The sequence below is a fragment of the Podarcis filfolensis genome (genome assembly GCF_964270895.1).
Source record: "Podarcis filfolensis genome assembly, chromosome: 10".
NCBI classification, from domain to species: Eukaryota; Metazoa; Chordata; class Lepidosauria; order Squamata; family Lacertidae; genus Podarcis; species Podarcis filfolensis.
In genome coordinates, this window is record NC_139612.1 from 55,026,845 (window position 1) to 55,046,680 (window position 19,836).

General features: G+C 40.7%; 1 protein-coding gene across 1 annotated transcript; it reads left to right on the forward strand.

Moving 5' to 3' along the window:
* The first annotated feature begins 18 nt into the window (after positions 1-18).
* Positions 19-18,332, forward strand: MTPN (myotrophin). The gene is made up of 4 exons (XM_083572436.1): positions 19-711; positions 9,264-9,377; positions 10,586-10,669; positions 15,432-18,332. The coding sequence occupies exons 1-4, from the start codon at positions 640-642 to the stop codon at positions 15,516-15,518; spliced, it is 357 nt and encodes a 118-aa protein (XP_083428562.1). The 5' UTR covers positions 19-639; the 3' UTR covers positions 15,519-18,332.
* The last annotated feature ends 1,504 nt before the right edge of the window (positions 18,333-19,836 follow it).

The window sequence follows — 19,836 nt, forward strand, 5'->3', positions numbered from 1 at the left end:
CAACTTAACCGGTTTAAGTTTGAACGAGCTAACCTGGAGGAAATAAGACGCATGCGCGCTGCTTTTTTTTTTTTTTTAATCCGCCGGTCCATTCTCGTTTCCATGAGCGACTTGGACGCTCCTTCCTCCTTGCGCATGCGCACGCTCCGCAGCCCGTCCCTTCCTTACGGCGCTGAAGGCAGAGGGAAAAAAGGCGGCTAAAGCGGCTGAGGGCCGGATACCGCCCCCATGGCGCATGCGTGCTTCCGCGGACTTCTCACTTTTCTTTTTTCTGTGGGGGCGGGGCGAGCGAGCGAAAGCGGTGTGGGGAGAGATGCGAAAGACGGATTTATTTATTTTTGTTACTGTTGTTTTAAAAGTACACTTCGTTTAAAGTATAAACGACTCGAAACGTTAATGGCGGACGCGGAGTTTCCCCCTCTGCCGGCCTCTCCGTGAGTAAGGCGCGCGCAGCGAGCGCCGTTGGCGTGGCAACGGCCGTCACCGCCGCGAGAAGCAGCAGCCCAACCGCCGCCACCAACGCCGCGCCCGCTTCCGGTCCAGCCCCGCCCATCTCCTCCTCTTCCTCTTCCCCCGCCCCTCGTCGCGCGAACGCTGCCAGGCCCTCTCGCCGTGTCCCCTGTCAGGGCGGCAGCCGCTATGTCCGACAAGGAGTTCATGTGGGCCCTCAAGAACGGAGACCTGGACGAGGTGAAGGACTACGTGGCCAAGGTAAGGCCGCCGGGGGCGGGGAGGCAGGCAGGGAGGGCGGGCGGGAGAGCCTGGGCGCCGCTTCCTGGCCTTGAGGCGGGGCTCCCCCTTCTTCCTCACAGGACCCGCCGTCATCTGCTTCGCAAACTAAAGGTGCCGGGGCTCAGGCCCGAGCTCTTCCTCTGCTACCTTCTGGAGACCGCGTGTGTGTGTGTGTCGGTGTCGCAATCGACACATGCTCAGGGGTGCTCTTGCCTCACTCCAGGGCACCGGAAATGATTTGGATGGTGGGTGACCCCCTCCCCGCTCGCCCCCCTTCGTCGTGGAGCTGCATCTTTCCTGACGCCGTGATGGAAGCTGAAGGGAAGGCTTTGCCTCTTCCTCCTGTTAGAGGCCTAGTCCCCGCCCACCCTTATGCTTGAGCTTGCTTGTGGAGAGCGTGCTATCGTCCCTCGTAGGTTTTATAGAGGTTCAAGCATCCTCCCTCTTTCCCCAGCTCGCTCTTTCTGAACCCCCCCCCAAAGGGTTAGAGGGCAGAATTGCCCCACTCCAAAATTATATTGGGTGAATTGTATGCTGCAAACGTAAAGCCACACCCTTTCTTCAATGTGTGGTCCTTACCTGCTGTATCTGTACTTGTATTTTATTTTATTTTATTTAGCAGGGAACAAAATATAATCGCTGCATGATAAGTGTGTGAAGGAAATGAGATAGGTGTCTCAACATCCTGCTGGGTTTTTAATTGAGCAAATGGTGATGAACTAAAATAGCAATGGAAACATTGAATGGAAGACCTTAGTACCCACTAGGTTTTTATTGAGCCAAAGGTGATAAAATAAAGTAGCATTGGAAAAACTAAGTGGGGAGGATTAAGACCTTAGTATTCTTTAGCCAGTCCAGTTGAGAGTGTATAACAAGTTGTGTTAAGAACTAATTAATCCATCTCATAAGAACTGGAGAAGCATGCATGAGATGCACCTTTTGCCATTCTGTTATATATTCTCTCTTATTCAAACATTTATTAAAAAGTGGGCATGACAGCCTCTTGTGCTGTTCTGTGCAAGGGTGGAAGTAAGAGCTGGTCAGCAAATGGATTTCATTGTCTACTTTCATGTTTCTGGTGGCCAAATAAACAAATAGCTGATCTGCAGAGCCTTCTGCCTCCAGGGCTAGTGGTATAACTGAGATCAGAAATAGGGTAAGCAGATTTATAAGAGAGCCAGTTTGGTTTAGTGGTTGGTGCTAAACCAGTGCCTGAGAGACCAGGGTTCAAATCATTGCTCAGCCATGAAACTAAGTGAGTGACGCTGGTCAGTCACAGTCTCTTAGCCTATCCTGCTTCACAGGGTTGTTGTGAGGATAAAATGGAGGTAAAGAGAACCATGTACACCAAATTGAGCTTCTTGGAGTAAAGATGGGATAGAAATGGTGGCTTTCAACTACAAAAGCCTGGCTGTAAAATTGGATGTCCTTGGACAAGGTGCAGTTTCCTGGAAATGGAAGGCAGTGGAGTTTTGGTAGAAGTTGGGTCCAAAAATGATGTTAGGGCAATAGTTCTAGGTGTTAGGGGCGATTTCACATTTAATCATGTAGAAAGAAGTGAGGACACTGAAGCTCCCCTGGGGCTCTTGTGTTCAGGCATTTTTGGCTACTTAAAGGTAAAGGGACCCCTGACCATTAGGTCCAGTCGTGACCGACTCTGGGGTTGCGGCGCTCATCTTGCTTTATTAGCCGGCGTACAGCTTCTGGGTCATGTGGCCAGCATGACTAAGCCGCTTCTGGTGAACCAGAGCAGTGCACAGAAACGCCGTTTACCTTCCCACTGGAGTGGTACCTGTTTATCTACTTGCACTTTGACGTGCTTTCGAACTGCTAGGTTGGCAGGAGCAGGGACCGAGCAACAGGAGCTCACCCCGTCACGGGGATTCGAACCGCCGACCTTCTGATCGGCAAGTCCTAGGCTCTGTGGTTTAACCCACAGCACCAGGAGGAAACCACTTGAGGATAGAAGCTGCAAGCAGGGAAGTTCTGCCCTCTTCATCAGTGTTCTCCTTTTGCTTTTAAATTACATAGACTTGCCCAACTCATTCACTAAATAGTTCGGACACTTCAGAATTTAAATCCATGAAATTACTGCCTTCCTGTGTAACAACTTTGGAAAGTACCCCAGTATGGTTGCTTTCAAAGTATGCTGATTAGCTGGGTAGACCTTTGGTCTGATTAGTGTTGTTGTTTTATATACTATAGAAGTAGGCTATTCTACTTCACAAAAGTCTTATAGGATGAAGGTTTCATAAAGCCTGAATGTCGGGGAAGAGGGAAAGTAACTGTATCTACAACAAAATCACTTCACCCAGCTTGTAGCTATAGATTTGTGTAGGCTCTGGCAAACAATTTTGGACAAGGTGCCTTCTGTAGACTGATACCTGTACTGAAGAATACTTGCTGAAGAATTTAGGCAGCCTATGTAGGACATTTGTAAATGATGTACAAATTCCAGGATAGACATGTTGTTGTTTAGTCGTTTAGTCATGTCCGACTCTTCATGACCCCATGGACCAGAGCACGCCAGGCACTCCTGTCTTCCACCACCTCCTGCAGTTTGGTCAGACTCATGTTTGTAGCTTCGAGAACACTGTCCAACCATCTCTTCCTCTGTCGTCCCCTTCTCCTTGTGCCCTCCATCTTTCCCAACATCAGGGTCTTTTCCAGGGAGTCTTCTCTTCTCATGAGGTGGCCAAAGTATTGGAGTCTCAGCTTCAGGATCTGTCCTTCCAGTGAGCACTCAGGGCTGATTTCCTTAAGAATGGATAGATTTGATCTTCTTGCAGTCCATGGGACTCTCAAGAGTCTCCTCCAGCACCATAATTCAAAAGCATCAATTCTTTGGCGATCAGCCTTCTTTATGGTCCAGCTCTCACTTCCATACATCACTACAGGGCTATGGCTTTAACTATACGGACCTTTGTTGGCAAGGTGATGTCTCTGCTTTTTGGATCCCTTCATGGATCACTGCCTTGCCGTGGCGAAGGGGCTTGAATAACTCAGAGAAGCTATGAGCTGTGCCGTGCAGGGCCACCCAAGATGGACAGGTCATAGTGGAGAGTTTTGACCAAACGTGATCCACCTGGAGCAGGAACCGGCAAGCCACTCCAGTATCCCTGCCAAGAAAACTCCATGGACAAAGGCAACAGGCATATAAAAGGATAGACATACCAGTATATCACTTTAAAAATTAGATTTGTATACAATATCCTTATTGTGTTAGAGTTTGGTGGTGGTCATGTTAATCAATTTATATATTAACAACACTTCTATTTTTTTTTAAGGTGCCCTGGGTACTCTATATAGAAAAGCAGGTATTAAATACTGTACTAAATAACAATAGCAATAGTTACAACTGTGGGGTTAATAACAATAGCAATAGTTACAACTGTGGGGTTCTTTCCAGCTTGAAATAGCATGCAAACAGAGAGTTAAGAGAGATGCACTCATCTACTTTTCCATCCTCCTCCTCTAGGCTAATAAAAGAAAGAAAGCTGCCTTCCCTAGGGTGCAATTAGTAATATGGAATGCGTCTTTGTCTGATCCTATGGTGTATATGGTACAACAGGACATTATAGTGGTGATCATATTTGTGTGAAGTAGTCATAAACATATGTTCAGCCTCTTCTATTGAGTTCTGAAGGTATGAATCTGCTGGTTCTGGGTTCCATTTTTTGTATTTGAATTGCACAGATGTCTACTTAGCACATTACTTAACATCAGGAATAACTTTCTGACTTAAGAGCTGTTTGACAGTGGAACAGACTGCCTCGGGAGGTTTTTAAACAGAGGTTGGATGGCCATCTGTCTTGGATGCTTTAGTTGAAATTCCTTTGGGGTCCCTTCCAACTCTGTGATTCTATGATAAACCTATGTGACAAGAGAAGCTAATCAGCTTGCCATGCATGTACAATTGACTGCAGTTAGGCACAAATACTTTAAAAATGTGAATGGGCTTACAATGGGGTTTGATTTGACAGGTCTTGATTCATAATAAATTAATCAATAGTCAGACTTCATCTTGAGTACTGTTTCAAATTCCTGGGTGCTGCACTATCAGAAGAATGTGAACAAGTTCAAACAAGGTTCAGAGGAGAGCAACAAAGATGGTCACTGGTATGAAAAACAAGTCCTGTGAAGAAAGTTTGAAGGAACCAGGTTTGTTGAGCCTGGAGAGGAGGAGAAGTTTAAGAAGGGGCTTAATAGCACTTTTCAAATATTTGGAACGCTGTTGTGTAGAAAGGGACAAAGCTTTGTTCTCTGTTGCCTGGAGGCAGTAATGAGTGTAATAGTAAGACAATGGAGCCAGTTACCTAGAATTCCTCCCTGGAATTCTTCAAACATAGGATGGATAGCCATCTATTAGGGATGTGCTAGCTCTGGATTCACTGCAACAAATGGGTAGGTCTAGACTTGGGTCAAGTAGGATTCTATGAATCTATTAGGGATGTGCTAGCTCTGGATTCACTGCAACAAATGGGTAGGTCTAGACTTGGGTCAAGTAGGATTCTATGAAAGCCTATTGGCTGAACTCAATTTTCTCAGTGTGAAAGTCTCATCAGCTCTAACTGAGTCATGAGTATATTCACCTAGCCCGATAAATACTACTATCCCTCTCTGTCTTGTAGTCCATGCATTTCTGATGCTATCTGCTGTACTCAAATATGTGTTGGACTGCACTACAGTAGATCCTTTCTGTTTATGCTTGATCTGTGTCAGCTCCTGATAGCAGCCTCTGTTGGTTTCATGTTCAAATTTTTCTAGTGCTCACTTTAAACATTTTTCTTTCAACTGTCCCTTTCTCCTCCACCCCAAACATTATTTCCAGACTTCCTGTTTAGAGACTTGGTTAGACCAGGGATAGGAAACCTGTGGTCCTTCAGGTGTTGGGCTACAACTCCATTCATCCTTGACCATTGGCTATGCTGGCTGGGACAGATGGGACTAGATGTTCAACAATATGTAGAAGGCCACATTTTATATTATGTTTTTGTTAACAAGATTTATATGCTGCTTGATTGTGGCAAAGCCTAAGCAGTTTATAAGAAATATTACCATTATAAATAAAACAGTTAAAAATAGGTAATTCAAACATTTGTTTAAAAAGCAGTTACAATCAGCAGTAAACACATTAACATCTACTTGTCTGAATAGCTTCCCTAAACAAAAATATTTTAAGCAGGTGCCAAAAAGAATACAGTGGTACCTCTAGTTATGAACTTAATTGGTTCTGGAGGTCCGTTCTTAACTAGAGGCGTGCTTTCGCTAATGGGGTCTCTTGCTGCCGCTGCGCCGCCAGCACACGATTTCCGTTTTCATCCTGGGGCAAAGTTCTCAATTCAAGGTAACTCTTCCAGGTTAGCAGAGTTTGTAACCTGAAGTGTTTGTAACCTGAGGCGTTTGTAACTTGAGGTACCACTGTTCAATAAAAGAGCCTGATGCCAATTCAATAGACAGGGAGACTTTTGTTTTTGCCTGCTCATATAGCACATCAGCTTCCTGTTTTTTCTGGCAGATTTGACAAAGAGATTAGGGGTTGGAGAGTCTGAAGCAAAGAACTAAAAAACTCTAATTAAAACCAAGGCCCAATTCAGACAACTCTTCTCCCTTCTATTGGGCCTGTACTTGTGTTGGATTAATGTACCTGTTTGCTGTGAACATTTCAGTATCAAAATGATTATATCGTGGTTCTAAGATTCTTGTAATCTGACATACAGAAAGGAGTGCACTGACATACAGAAAGGCTCAACCATGTCGCCAGCTATTCCTGGATGAGATGTTCTTGCTTCCAGAACTAAGGAGGCCTGGTCCAGAGTTCACATTTCCTCATTTGCTGCCTCTCTTGTTTAAAAAGCTAGACAGAGCAGTATACACAACACTTAATCAGTTCTCCCTTGTTTACCACAGGAATGTAGCAAATTTGATGTCCTAGATCTTAAATTTGCCTTAAATCAGATAATTTGTCAGTTTCATCAAGGTAACCACAGTTCTTTGGTTGAGTTCTATTAACTTCCACCAGCGCATTTAATTTTAAACATCGTAACATTCCTTGAGTCTTCGAAGCTTTGAAAAGGCTCAAATCTATGTCTTGTATTTCTCTGGTCAAATTTATGCTTCTGACCTGATAATTTAGTTGCTCTTTTCTCTACTTTCTGTGGTTCCTTTTCTTTGACATAAAGAAACTGGAGCAAATAGGTGTTCTAAAAATCAGCCTGCTGTAGATCAGAGTGGGCAATCTTTTTCCTTCTTTCTTTTTCTGTTGAGGCCTGCATTCTTTCGGGAGTAATGTCTTGGGCACATGCCAATTATGAGAAGGGCTGACTTGAAGGATTGGACTGGGACAGAGCCAAAAGAAGACCCCCCTTTTTCTCTCTCTTTCTTTCTCCTTCCCTCCTGCTTTCTACCCAGCAGGAGCAGATCACTTGCAGAGGACTTTTGAAATTTGTCTTGAGTTCTTTGTGTGATATGAGGACTTTAGATTTATATTTTATAGGGGTTTGTTACTTTGTGTCTTCTCAGTTCCTTTCCGAATAATGTTGGTCTTAAGAAAGCCAAGTTGCTGACTTCTGAGAGCTTGCTGCTTTCATCTTCGAGATCTTTTTCCTAAGTAACTGCAGCCAACCCAGAACCTTTTAGTGTGTGAGAGAATTATTCCACTATCTGATGGTTTACATTCACCGTGAAGAAATATAAGACTTCTGGGATACGTTTTCAGTCTTGAGACACTTCAAAAACTTTAATTGGAATCTAGACTTTCATTTTTACTTCTTCTTGAAGGGATATACTATAAGAATCCTTTTCTTAGAATGAATAAATAGGTTTTCTTATACTGACACATATTTCCCTTAGGTTATGCATTACATGTATGAATAGAGGAGGTAATATTGACCTGAAAAGAGCCTTTAAGTGCTTATTAGTTAGAAGCTGAGAAGAAGGTACATGAAGTGGATTTTTATATTGCTGTTCAGGATAGGAGTTGGTATTATCAGAACAAGAGGTGCATTCAGTGGTCTCAAGTGATTAGGGCATTAGTGCTGATGAGCATTCTGTAACAGTTTGACTGAATTCAGTATTCAAAGAACTAATCTTTTAGTGTAACAAAAGGGAAATGCAAAAGACAGGCAAAAGCAAAGATAGTTGGCTTGGCTTAATAATCAGAAGGAAAAGCAATGAACATTTTAAATTATAAATTTAGAGTTGCACAATTAAAAGATTTATCACTAAAGTTATTCATTGTACTTTTTAAATGTTCTGATGTCATGGTGCATCAAATGAGTAAAGACAATAAAAATTTAATTCAGTCTTATAATTTGAGATGCAAATGAATGGAGGAATTTAAATGATTAGACTTTATCAAGACTCTTATTCAGAGCTGGAAGCACAGTATCTATATGGTCTGGAAGCCTTTGAGTTCTAATAAATGAAAGGGACATTCAGCAGTTCTAAAATTCTGAACCATAAAAGCAAAGTCGCTACTAGTACTTTAGAAATACTGTTGTTGTGCCAGAAGTATGCCAAAAAGTATATTGTGACAGAGTAAATTGCTACATTCTTGGAATCTGCTAATTATTTGAGTTAAGGAATTTATTGGGTCATTGAACTTGGGACATGATACAATCTTTCAAGATGTTTGTGGTGTGTGGATCCTTCAGAATTTTCATACAGTGCTTGCTATAAGTACTCTATATAACACTTGAAAGTATAACAAACAAAAGACATGGACAGTATACAGAATTTGGTAGTAGCTTTTAATCTAATCAAGAAAAACAATACATTTTGTGGATATTATGTCTGTTAATAGTTGTGTAGAACCTCTAGGTTCAGAATCACTATACTGTACCAGGGAATACCAGTTGACTTTATGGGCTTCTTGGTTGCATCACAAAGCATCTTGTGGCCTATGGAAGAAACATGATGTAGAACAGAGGTCAGCAAACTTTCAGCAGGGGGCCGGTCCACTGTCCCTCAGACCTTGTGGGGGGCTGGATTATACAGTGGTACCTCTGGATGCAAACGGGATCCGTTCTGGAGCCCCGCATCCTGAAGCGAATGCATGCGTCTGCGCATGCACGGGTCACGATTCGCCATGTCTGCGCATGCCACTGAGAGGTCATGCTTCCAAAACATCTACTTCTTAAATAACTTCTAATAGTATTAGTAAGATTTCACTGCTGCGTTAATACCACATGCTGTACATTTATTAGTCCTAATAATGGTGAACCTTCAAGCTATGAACAGATCAAAGTTTGGGAAAGTTAAAGGAGGTGTAGAGGGATGAATGGAACAGGATAAACAAATTGCTTTGCAACAAGCACTATGGATATAAATTTTGACACTCCTGGTTCTTGACATGAGGCATTGCTTTGCAGACTACCTTCCCCATATTGCTGTAATGTCTTGAGCAAGTGTTTTGAGCAAGAGTTTTAAGCAAGTGTTGTCTGCTATGTTTGAGTAATGACCATAGTTAGATCTCAGAGCTAAACTTGATGTAGAATTATATAAAATTATAAACTTTTTTAATTTTGAAGGGTGAAGATGTTAATCGGACACTTGAAGGTGGGAGGAAACCTCTTCACTATGCTGCAGACTGTGGACAGCTTGAGATCCTGGAGTTCCTTCTACTAAAAGGAGCTGATATGAATGTATGTATGTTGATTAAAACTCTGTCTAGTTCTGGTTTAGTTCTGTCTTTGACTGAAGACAAATGATAGTTTTCTGTGCATTTCAAAACAATGATGTAGAGGCATAGTTGTCCTTGGATGTATGTGCATATTATTATTATTAGTAGTAGTAGCAGCAGCAGCAGCAGCAGCAGCAGCAATGTTTGCTCCACCGTTGCCTCTTGTTCAAACAGGTTTTGCATGTATTTTAAACAATACAAAAACAGACAAAAACAGACTATTCATTAGAAGGGATCATGAGATGCATCCATAAGTAAAATGCCTCTTATGCTACATTCAGCTCTGTGAAAACTAATATGTCTCCAGTCTTCAGTAACTGGCCGATAATTAAAAATAACAAATCTGGTTAATCTGAATGGCTCAGACATTTGAATGATTCAGCAGTTCACTACACAATTTGTATGAAGTGAGTTTTTACACTTCCATTTTATTTGATACAATGCAATTTCTGTCTGGTTCATATTAGACCTATGAGAGGATAAATCTGCTTCATTATTAGTATTCTAGTAAGATAATAGTAGTTGGTATTATCTTAGAAACTGCTGTCTGCAGTAACTGTCTTCTATTCAGGTTAAAGTCTGCCAGTTTTCTAATGTGTTTTGTATACTAAGTTTTTATGTAAATATTTTCACCCCGTTCTTCAACCAAAAAATATCCTAGATGAATCAATAACAAACAGGGCAACATCTACCCTTAGGCTTGCAGTCTAAAGGCCATGATATAAAAGGGGGAAAGAGTCTATAGGAAAGAGGAAATCAAGAAAATTCATGCCCAAATTCTTAAATGTATGAAGTTCCTATGATGACTAGCTGAGATGAAACACTTCAGGGAGAATAGGAGACTTAAAGGAGCTACTCTTTTGGAATGGCCTTGCCTCCCATCCTTCCCTCTGCTGTAGCCTGATGTAATTCCATTTGGTAACCAATTCCAATAATTAACAGCATTTATAACCCATTTCAGGAAAATTAGGGACATGCTTTTGCAGAAGTAAAGTGTAGGTCTGGACTTGCTTTCATTTAGCAACATTGCAGCTGGCTAAATATGTTCTGTGTGCAACGGTATCATTTTTGGTAGATACCCACCTGCCAAGAATGTGATATCTGAGCATTATTAGATATAGTATATTGTAGATGGAATTTATTGTGTAACTTCATTTCTCTTTCTTACAGGCTCCAGACAAACACAATATCACTCCACTCCTTTCAGCAGTTTATGAAGGCCATGTGTCTTGTGTGAAGTTACTCCTGTCAAAGGTAAGTAAGCCTAATATTCATTGGGTGGAATCCAGCTAAGTCATGCTGAGAGTAGACACATTGAAATCAATGGACTTACATTGGTTTTGACTTAGCAGGTGAGAGGTAAGGATGCTTAACCTTTCCTGTGTCTACTATTTCTCCCCTGCAATTTTCTCCTCTCTGTTAAGTTGCTTATTGATCTCAGTGGCTCTTTCCTATTACTTAGTCAGTATTACCCAGTGGGCACTATACAAAAATGGAGAAATGGAAATCCGTGCCCATAGGCTTACAATATTAAAACAGACAAGAGACAGAAGAAGAGAAGCTAAGGACAAGGCTTTTAACATAACTTGGGAAAATCTAAGCGTACAGTCAACAGTGTCTTCCTTTTTGCTATGATTTAGTCTTGAAAGTCCCCTTAGGTAGCTATCTTCTGAGCTGTTCTGATGTTATAGAATGCTAAATGCAACTGCAGTGAGAAGGATAGCCAGATTCAATGTGACTACAAAGTAGAGGCTAGTCAAGCAAGGAGAGAAACTTCCTACAGGAAGTTTTAGAAGAGCCACATATTTAGTAGATAAAAGCTTGTTCTAAGTGAGAGCTTGTCACACCATTGTACTGCACAAAACAGGCAAATCTGATTGGTGACTGGCTCTTCATGGTTTCATTCCCAATACTGTTACCTGAAATTACATAGATGAAGATGCTGGTGAGTCAGGCTTCAGCCTCCTGCATACAAAGGATGTGCTGTGTTACAAAGTTTGGGCTACATGTTTTCTAGCACACTGGATAGACAATCTGGAATGTGGCCAAATTTGGCTGAAACGATTTCACAGACCACACACTTCACCTCTGGTCAGAATCAGAACCCTGCTTTGGAAAATCTGAAACTTGGTGCCCCCAGTGACTACAATGGGGAAATCAACAAATAGCTATAGTTGTTCTGCTCTCTGACATAATGAGATAAAACTTGTAGACATAATAGTCTCTTCTATAGGACGAAATTTGCCATATTTCATGCTGACAGGTGTAATGAGGAGTTGTGTTGGGCACAACACATATATATAACTATATAACCCTACCTGCTTGTAAAGCCCCCAGAGATCCACCAAAATCCTTTTCTTTCAGGCAAAGAGGGTGTATGTGTGTGTCCTCTTTTCTCTGTTTCAGAACTTGGAAGCCCAGATCTCATGACTGGCTCTATAGTAAGCATCTGTGCATCTAAAGCTCTTCCTGCACACATCCCTCCCCATATTATTTCAAGAGGGGAGGGGAGTATCCTCCTTTTGGGGGGGGGGTGGGAGCCCTGCTCATCACTTGCATTTTTATTATAAGCAGTGACAAAGTAGGCAGCAGAGGTGACAAGGGCAGCTATCTCCCAGCACCTCCACAAACTCTGGTACCTATATCTTTTTACCCATCATAAGCTTCTTGCAGGCTTATGATGGTGCCAGAAAATGGTGCCTTGCCCTCCTTGTATCAGCAGACAGGGAGAAAGCACAGGGAGAGCTTGACTCAGGTTATGGGGACTCAGTGGAACTTCATGTTCCTTTCTGCCTTGGAGACTGGGTGTGAACCATGAATTATTGGTGCTTCTCAGTCCATTATTTGAAGCCTTCAGTACTGCTGCTATTTGACACACAGTCACAAAAAGCAGTGGAAAAACACTGGAAGACTTTCTGGTAAGTTCCACCTTGGGTACTGACGGGAAGTTAAAAAAAAAAGAGCCCTGTAAAATCCTCTGGTTGAGAGCTACAGCTGTCAGTCACAAAAGTACACCCCCCACTTCCCTGGTATTTTCTTTACAGGGAGAGCATCTAGGGGTACGAGAGTACAAATTTTCAGTGTTTGTGCATTTGAATAGGTTCTGAAATGTTGGAAACAGACAGAGTTGCCTTGGAACAGTTCAGAAGGAAATTGCTTTGCTTTGGCTGACTCCCAAATATATGAAATGTCCCACTTTGGTTCTGGATTTGGAATTTGTCTGAAGCAAATGCACACAGCCCTAGTATTTGATTGACTTTAACATACTCAAACTAAGGAAAATAAAGCCAATTTATTCTGAGAGCTTTTCCCCTTTGGAGGTTGTATAGGACACATACCATCTCATGATAACAAAATACTGTGGTTCTCTTGAGTTAACATTGTGAGTGTTTACTTGCTGTTTGCCTGAAAAATATAGAGAGATCTTGCTAGGATTCACTCATACTAAAACTTCAAGCCAGCAGAAGTAGGTTATGAATTGTATTCTTTGTCCTTAAAGTACTTGTGGAGTCAAAAGTCTAGATTTATCTTTTGACTTTAAAATAAAGGCTTGGAAGCTACTTAGTGTCACTTTGTGCTTTTTCAACTCTGGTACTGAGTATATGGGAAGGGTATAAAAAGAACAAAGGGAAAATTTGGAGAAGACCTTCAAGATTCTTTTTTTGTCAATGCCAGTAGTTTCTGCCTTTGATTCAGAAAGTATATTTGATCACATCAGTATGAGTTTGCTCTATCAAAAAAGAGTTGATAGTGTGGATTACTTTAAAAAAAGAAGGAAAAAAGGCAAAGCAATTACAATGTTTAGATCTCAGTGGATCCTGGATCACTGAAATGTGGCGGTGGCTTGCTGTGTTAAAACTCCCCTCACCTGCTGATCCCTTCCATAAGTTTGCTGCCAAATGTTTTGTTGTTTTAGATCGACCTGCCTTGATTACCCTACGCTGAATTGATGGCATCGGTGCTTATGCATGATTGTATTTCTCCCCCATTTTAACAATCTTTTTAGTCCTATAGTTGAAACATTGTATTTGAGATTTATTTATTTTTAAGTACTGTTGGTTTTCTTTCTATACTTTTCCTTGTATCTTGACAAAACCTCTTGAGTTTCTAGTTTGAGTAGGAAACATTCCTCAATCCTTTACCCAAAAAGCAAGACACATTATTTCAATCTGCAGGCTGGTTGAAAAGAAATTAAATCTATGCTAGCTTCATAATGCAACATAGATGTTTACTAATCTTGTGGAACATTAAGACCTCTGTAGGATCTTCAGTAATGAAAACATTTGTTCCTTAATTTTCCCCCTTCTGCAAGTAGTACAGGAGCACTTAAGTCAAACGTCATTTCTTGCCCTCTTCCCCTTTTGTGTTCTTTTCTCATGCCATTTTCCTCAAATGTACTCCAAATAATGTGGAGACTGACATGCTCAAATTGATTTATTATTTTACCTCAAACTAAGGTGTACTTGGAAAATTTTCGAGTGTGGCGATTTCAAGTGAATGAGTGTTCCCAGACATAGCTGACATACTAATCATAGTGATTGGCTATAGTCTATTACAGCCTTGACTTTGACAGAGTGGAGTCATTAAGCATCTTTGGGCCATACTTCTGTGCTTGTGGTACTTCAGACCCACCTGACATCCCCTTTAAAAGACAGACAAATCCGTGGAAAGTTGACAGTCTAACTTGAAGGAGTAAATCAACCTTTCTTCTAGGCCAATGTCTGCAATAATTAAAGTTCTTTTAACTACCACATTTACTCGAATGTAATGCTCACCTTTTTTGGCCAAATTACGTTGCGAAAATTAAGGTGTGCATTAGATTCGATGGCACTTTTACATTCAGCAGCAAATACTTCATTTGGTTTCAAGGTTCTGAAAATTGAGGTGTATATTAGATTCACTGGTGCATTAGACTCGAGAAAATATGGTAGGTTTTTAACTAGGCAAAGTTTCAGTCCTTTTATCTCTGAAATGACTGCATCTAGGAATAGTAAATGTTGTAGAGCTTAACCTTTTCCAACATTTTGTAGAGGTGCATGTGGGTGTGGAGGAAATGCTCTGCAAGTCTGATATTTATATTCCACTGTACACCTACATATATGTACGCCTACATGTATATATATATACACCTGTACACCTATATATAAAGCTCCGGGAGAAGGTTACTTGTAGGCGTACAGGTCAGTGTCATCTAGAGTTCTTTAATTTCCTTTTCCTTCAAAAATTGCAACACTTGGGACCAGATTCAACTAAATTGTTGCACTAGCAGGAATCACCACGAGTCCTGCTAATACAACAGGGCCACCCATCCTCCTCCTCTCACCCAAAACTACTTGGGGGGGTGTCAGGGGAAAAAAGCCCGGACCACCACGTGTGGGGAAGAGAGAGAAGAGCAGTCCATCAGACAAGCAGAAATGTTTGCACTGACAGAACAATCACTTTTAATTCCACCTTGGAGCTGTGAAAGGTCTTTAGCAGAATGGATCCCAGGCCACTAAAGGTGTATTGTAAAACTCCAGTGTATATGCAAAGCCAGTAAAGGCTTTGGAACAGGATTGTGGCTGTGGCTCTGTATCAGAAGAGGAGTCAAGTAGGCAAGGTTTGGGAACCATGGTTTCACCTGGATTTAATTGGCATTTTGTCTTAAGATAACTAGAACTGAGTCTTTTGATTGAAAACTTTAATGTGTATTAATACTTTGAAAATACTATTATTTAAGTGGACCCAAGAGGCTGAAGTGTCTTCATGGGAGCATGAAGCTTTCTATAACTTAAATGTGCTATTTGGATTGTGAGATTACTTAAAGCCTGTCTTTTTAATGGTGAATGAATTGAAAATGATCTCTCTTGTTTAACGCACACACCTTAGTCAAGCCAATGTGACTCTAGTTGAAGAAATTATATAGACTGTAAAGTAAGAAAACAAACGTACCAGGACCCTCTCATGAGAAACTGCTTCTGGTACATGTAATTCCACCTTTTCTCTAAAAGTGACAGCTCTTCTCATCTCTTTACAGGGTGCTGATAAGACTGTGAGAGGGCCAGATGGTCTAACTGCCTTTGAAGCCACTGACAATCAGGCAATCAAAGCTCTTCTCCAGTGACGGATGGACTGAGATCTAATGTCTCTCCTGTGGCCTCACACTGCTGCCTGTCTGTCACTCTTTGTATCTTCCAGCTTCTTCAGCTAAATATTGGGGAGGGAGGGAAAAAAAATCACAGTAAATCAGACTAGTTAGGTACCTCTATCAAAAAGACAACCTGCTTGGAGAAAGTAGAAATCCATATAATTGGTTTCGCCTTAGGACTTTGTTCAGGGTACAATTTTCCCCCCATTTCTAGCAAAATTGAACCTCTGCTGGAGAAGGGGCGAAGAATGGAGTCTGAAATTTAGTCTGCAAACTTTCCTTGTTCTTCTAAGACTTGCTGGAAGTTTGTCAGACAGAAGCTCCATCCCTGTACTTTCTAACTTGTAAAGGCAGTAGCAGCCCTGTGCTGCTATGCTGTCATCTCCCAGTCAAGGCACTGGGATAACTGTATCCCTGTGCCTTACGTAGGTTGTGCAATGCTGAAGGCTTTGGTTTATCATTCCCCGGTATTTAACAGTTGGATGCCACACTAATTTTGGCTGCCTATTTTAACATGGAATATACAGTGATAGCAGGAATGCATCTCAAAACGGGGTGCCAAGGGATGATCAAAATCGTGTGGGGTTTTTTCCACCATCCAAACATTTTGTGAAGAACCAGCCAGATGATAGACAGTGCTTAGTTCTGGGTAAGAGTTGCTCTTCAAAGACTTCCAGTTGGAACTTCCTCACCCCAGCACATCATAATATTAACTGGAAGAAAGTGACAGCTCCAGACCTATTGGTGCTAGAGGATGATGACTTTGCCCTTCAAGATTTAAACTCAAAGTATCTTAATTACTAAAGAAGGAATGGCTCTCAGTTTAAGTTAATTTCATTCTTTTAAAGAAGGCAGGAGCTTCCTTTGCCCTAGTTTCATCCTCAACACATTGATCTTGTAAAATGCATATGTCTCTGAAAAAAGATTTGAGTCACTGCTATGGCATTGTCTATGAAAAATGTAATTTGACAGATTAAATAGTCATGTTTCCAAAGGAAACCCTGCCTTTATTGCTGCCCAATAAAGGATGCTTCTTTCTACGTGACATTTCACAAAAACTCTTCAAGATGACATTTTTAAAGAACATTCAGGCATAAGGTTTTGTAATATTATAATGTGTTGATTAGAAGATGCTGGGGCAAATAGCACTTGGATATTCTTCCTCAGAAACTATGGATAAATTTTGTATCATGTTAAAAATTTCCCACTGAGGCTTCTACTGACTTTGCATCAAGATGTGCAATACAATGTCTTCATTGTCATCCAGGTAACTGGCGTGTGCTTTTGTATACACATTTCATAGTATTGAATGTACCTTTTCAATTTTGAAAGCATTTCATTTAAATGGGAAAACAGAATTAGGAATACAGCCTCTATAGACAATGCAAAATTGCAGGCTAGCGTTACATCTTAAATTGCCATTTATTTGTCCCTTATTAGCACTGATACCACCCCCAACATTCAAATATTCAGCAGCAAAGGGGGGAAAGAAACTAGATTCTTTAAAGGCTTTCTTAAAAGTAGAACCATGTTAATCTGGTTTTGTTTTTTGTTTTTTTGTATTGGTGCAGGAATGTGATATAGAAATAGCAAGCTTTGCATGCAGAGTCTGTGTAGTCACATGTTCACCTTCCTATGCGACACGAAAGGCGTTGCTTATGAAGATGCTAATTGAGTAAATGAACATGTTCAGATTAATTTTAAATCAAACGTTCTTAGTCATAGTAGGCATGATCCACTTAATATCTCCTGAAGTCAAATGAAAGATCTGATGGATCAAGTGAAGGAGAAATTGAAATTGTGCTTCATGACTGGCTATTTCATAACCCTCTGTCCATTCGCCTTCAATCCTCCTTAGATAGTATTAGATCACTTTGAGCCTCTTTCATGTAGTTCGTTGCCCAAACATTTGAGGCTCTGCCTGCTTGCCTTTTCTTTAAAAACGATCATGTTGGCGTTTTGCACAGTTCTTTTTTTTCTGGCACATCTTTATTCGCAACTAGAGATGGATTCTGATGTGTGGCTATAATTAAGTATATTCTAGCCACTTGGGTCAGAATACGTAAGTGTTTGCTCTAAGCCAAACTAATGTTTCTGAATTTGCTATGGCATAGAAGGTCCACCCACTGTTTTCTGTCTTAGAAATTAAGAAATCAAACCCAACTTTAGATCTTTGTGTGAACAGATCATGCACTATTCATATCATATCCTGCTTTTCAGAAGAAAAATGATGGCTACCAATGTCTCATGCTAGCTCTTATATAGTGAAAACTCTTGGAGTAAATTCTTTTTCCAGGTAGGAAACTTAAGAGACGTCAAAGCTAGCACTCTAGAAATCAAATTCTGGCACCAATATCCTTCCTTTCCTTTCAGATTTCAATTTAAAATAATGACTTGCGGTCTTAAAGCTTTCTGCTCCCCTTTGTATAGGCATTGCTTTCTTAACTTAGTTCTTTAATGCAGTACTAAATGGGTTAATTGATGGATAGAAGAAGCTGGTAAGAGTGGAATGTCCTAGTTGAGCAGTTGCAGTGTTGCATGCTAAATCTCAAACTGAACAGTCTTATATTTTATAAATGGGGAAAACAATCACATCTTTCTACCCAATTGATGGAAGAAAAATAGTGCTTTGTGCATTTTGATATTTGACCTTTTTCCACAATGTAACTATTTTGACACAGTTTGGTTTATCATTATCATGGTTCATAGACATTGGATTGCTAAATGATACTGTGTTAAGTTTGTGTTGCAAGAATGAATGGAATAAACTTGAATTGTGCTATAGAAAAATCTGAAGCTTTATCTGCCTCTGTATACTTCCCACGCTGTTCTCCCTCGACTGCCAACTTATAGAATTATAGCTCTACTATAATCCTCTGCATCTAGCACTTTGCAACTTCATTAAAATCCTTTGTAAAACCCGTTTTGTGTACCCCACTCTTACTCTGATATTAAGGTAGTTAAAATGGCAAACCTCATATTTTGGGAAAGGCCTATCTTGATTAAGTACTTTGAAGTTCCCAGATCAAAATTATAATCCTGCTGCCTCTGATTTTATGTTCGATTCTTCTCTCATAGTTAGATGAGGATGCAGAACATGTCTCTTAATACACATTACCTCGATCAGCAAACCTACAATTTTGGGGGATGCTCAGAACTCTATATTACAACTCTTAATTTTCTGAAAAGAAACATTCCCATATTAAAGGGATGTGTGAATGCAGAATACATGCATGCATATGCCTCACTTAAATTGCAATTACTTGATTACCCAATGCCTGGGCAGTTTCAGGCATTCAACCCAGCAATAAATTTCTGTTTTTGAAGAGTATGCCTGAGCACTGAGGATTAATGCATCTGGTGTTGAGTTGAGTGTAGTTATTTGCATATATGAATGTATCTGCAATTAACCTGACTCCCATGATTCTCTTGTCACACACAACCCATGCAAAAAAAGAAGAAGAAATGATGGTTTTAGCAAGTGGTGAAGTTAGGCAGTGTTCTTGTTGTAAACAAACCAGCCCCTACTCTAAAAGAAATTCCAGGGCCCAGAGTTCCCTCTCTCTTAAGAGTAGCCGGGAGAAACAGAGGGCTCCTTTTGGTCTGTGAATTATAATAGCTTCTTCATAGTTTTTCCAGTTAAGCTACCATAGCCTCTATCTCTGCAGTATATAATGATTCACAGCAGGGCCTTTAAAAAGACATGCTGCACTGTGTCCAGTTTTCCTTCTAAATTATTTCACTGACAGAACTGAGATTCTTTCAATTTCCCATATTATTTACACACATCATTTGAAAAGCATAGATCTTACACTCTGTTCTAGCTATCCCTTTACAGGAAACTCCCATCAGCAACCCATGAAGCTCACCATAAGTAGCTCTTATGAAGGGTTGTGCCTCTAAAAATGGTACAGTATAAAGAGTTCGCCCAAGTTTCATTTCTTCTTATACTGTACCATTTTTAGAAAAATGGTACAGTATAAATGGTAAAAATGTATAAATGGTAAAAATGGTACAGTATAGCTCACTGAAGAGTACAAGATGTGGCTCTAACTTGGTGACTTACCTGAGTCTGTGGGAAAGTGCAGCGTCCAGAGAATTGCACATTTTATTGATTTTATTGATTAGTATGCAGCACAATTCAAAAACCAATGTGGGTTTGAGAAGTTGTACCAAATGGTTGCCCCTGGAAGTGTGGTTTGGTGGGGATACAGAATAATAATAATAATAATAATAATAATAATAATAATAATAATAAATTTATTTATACCCCACCCATCTGGCTGGGCTTCCC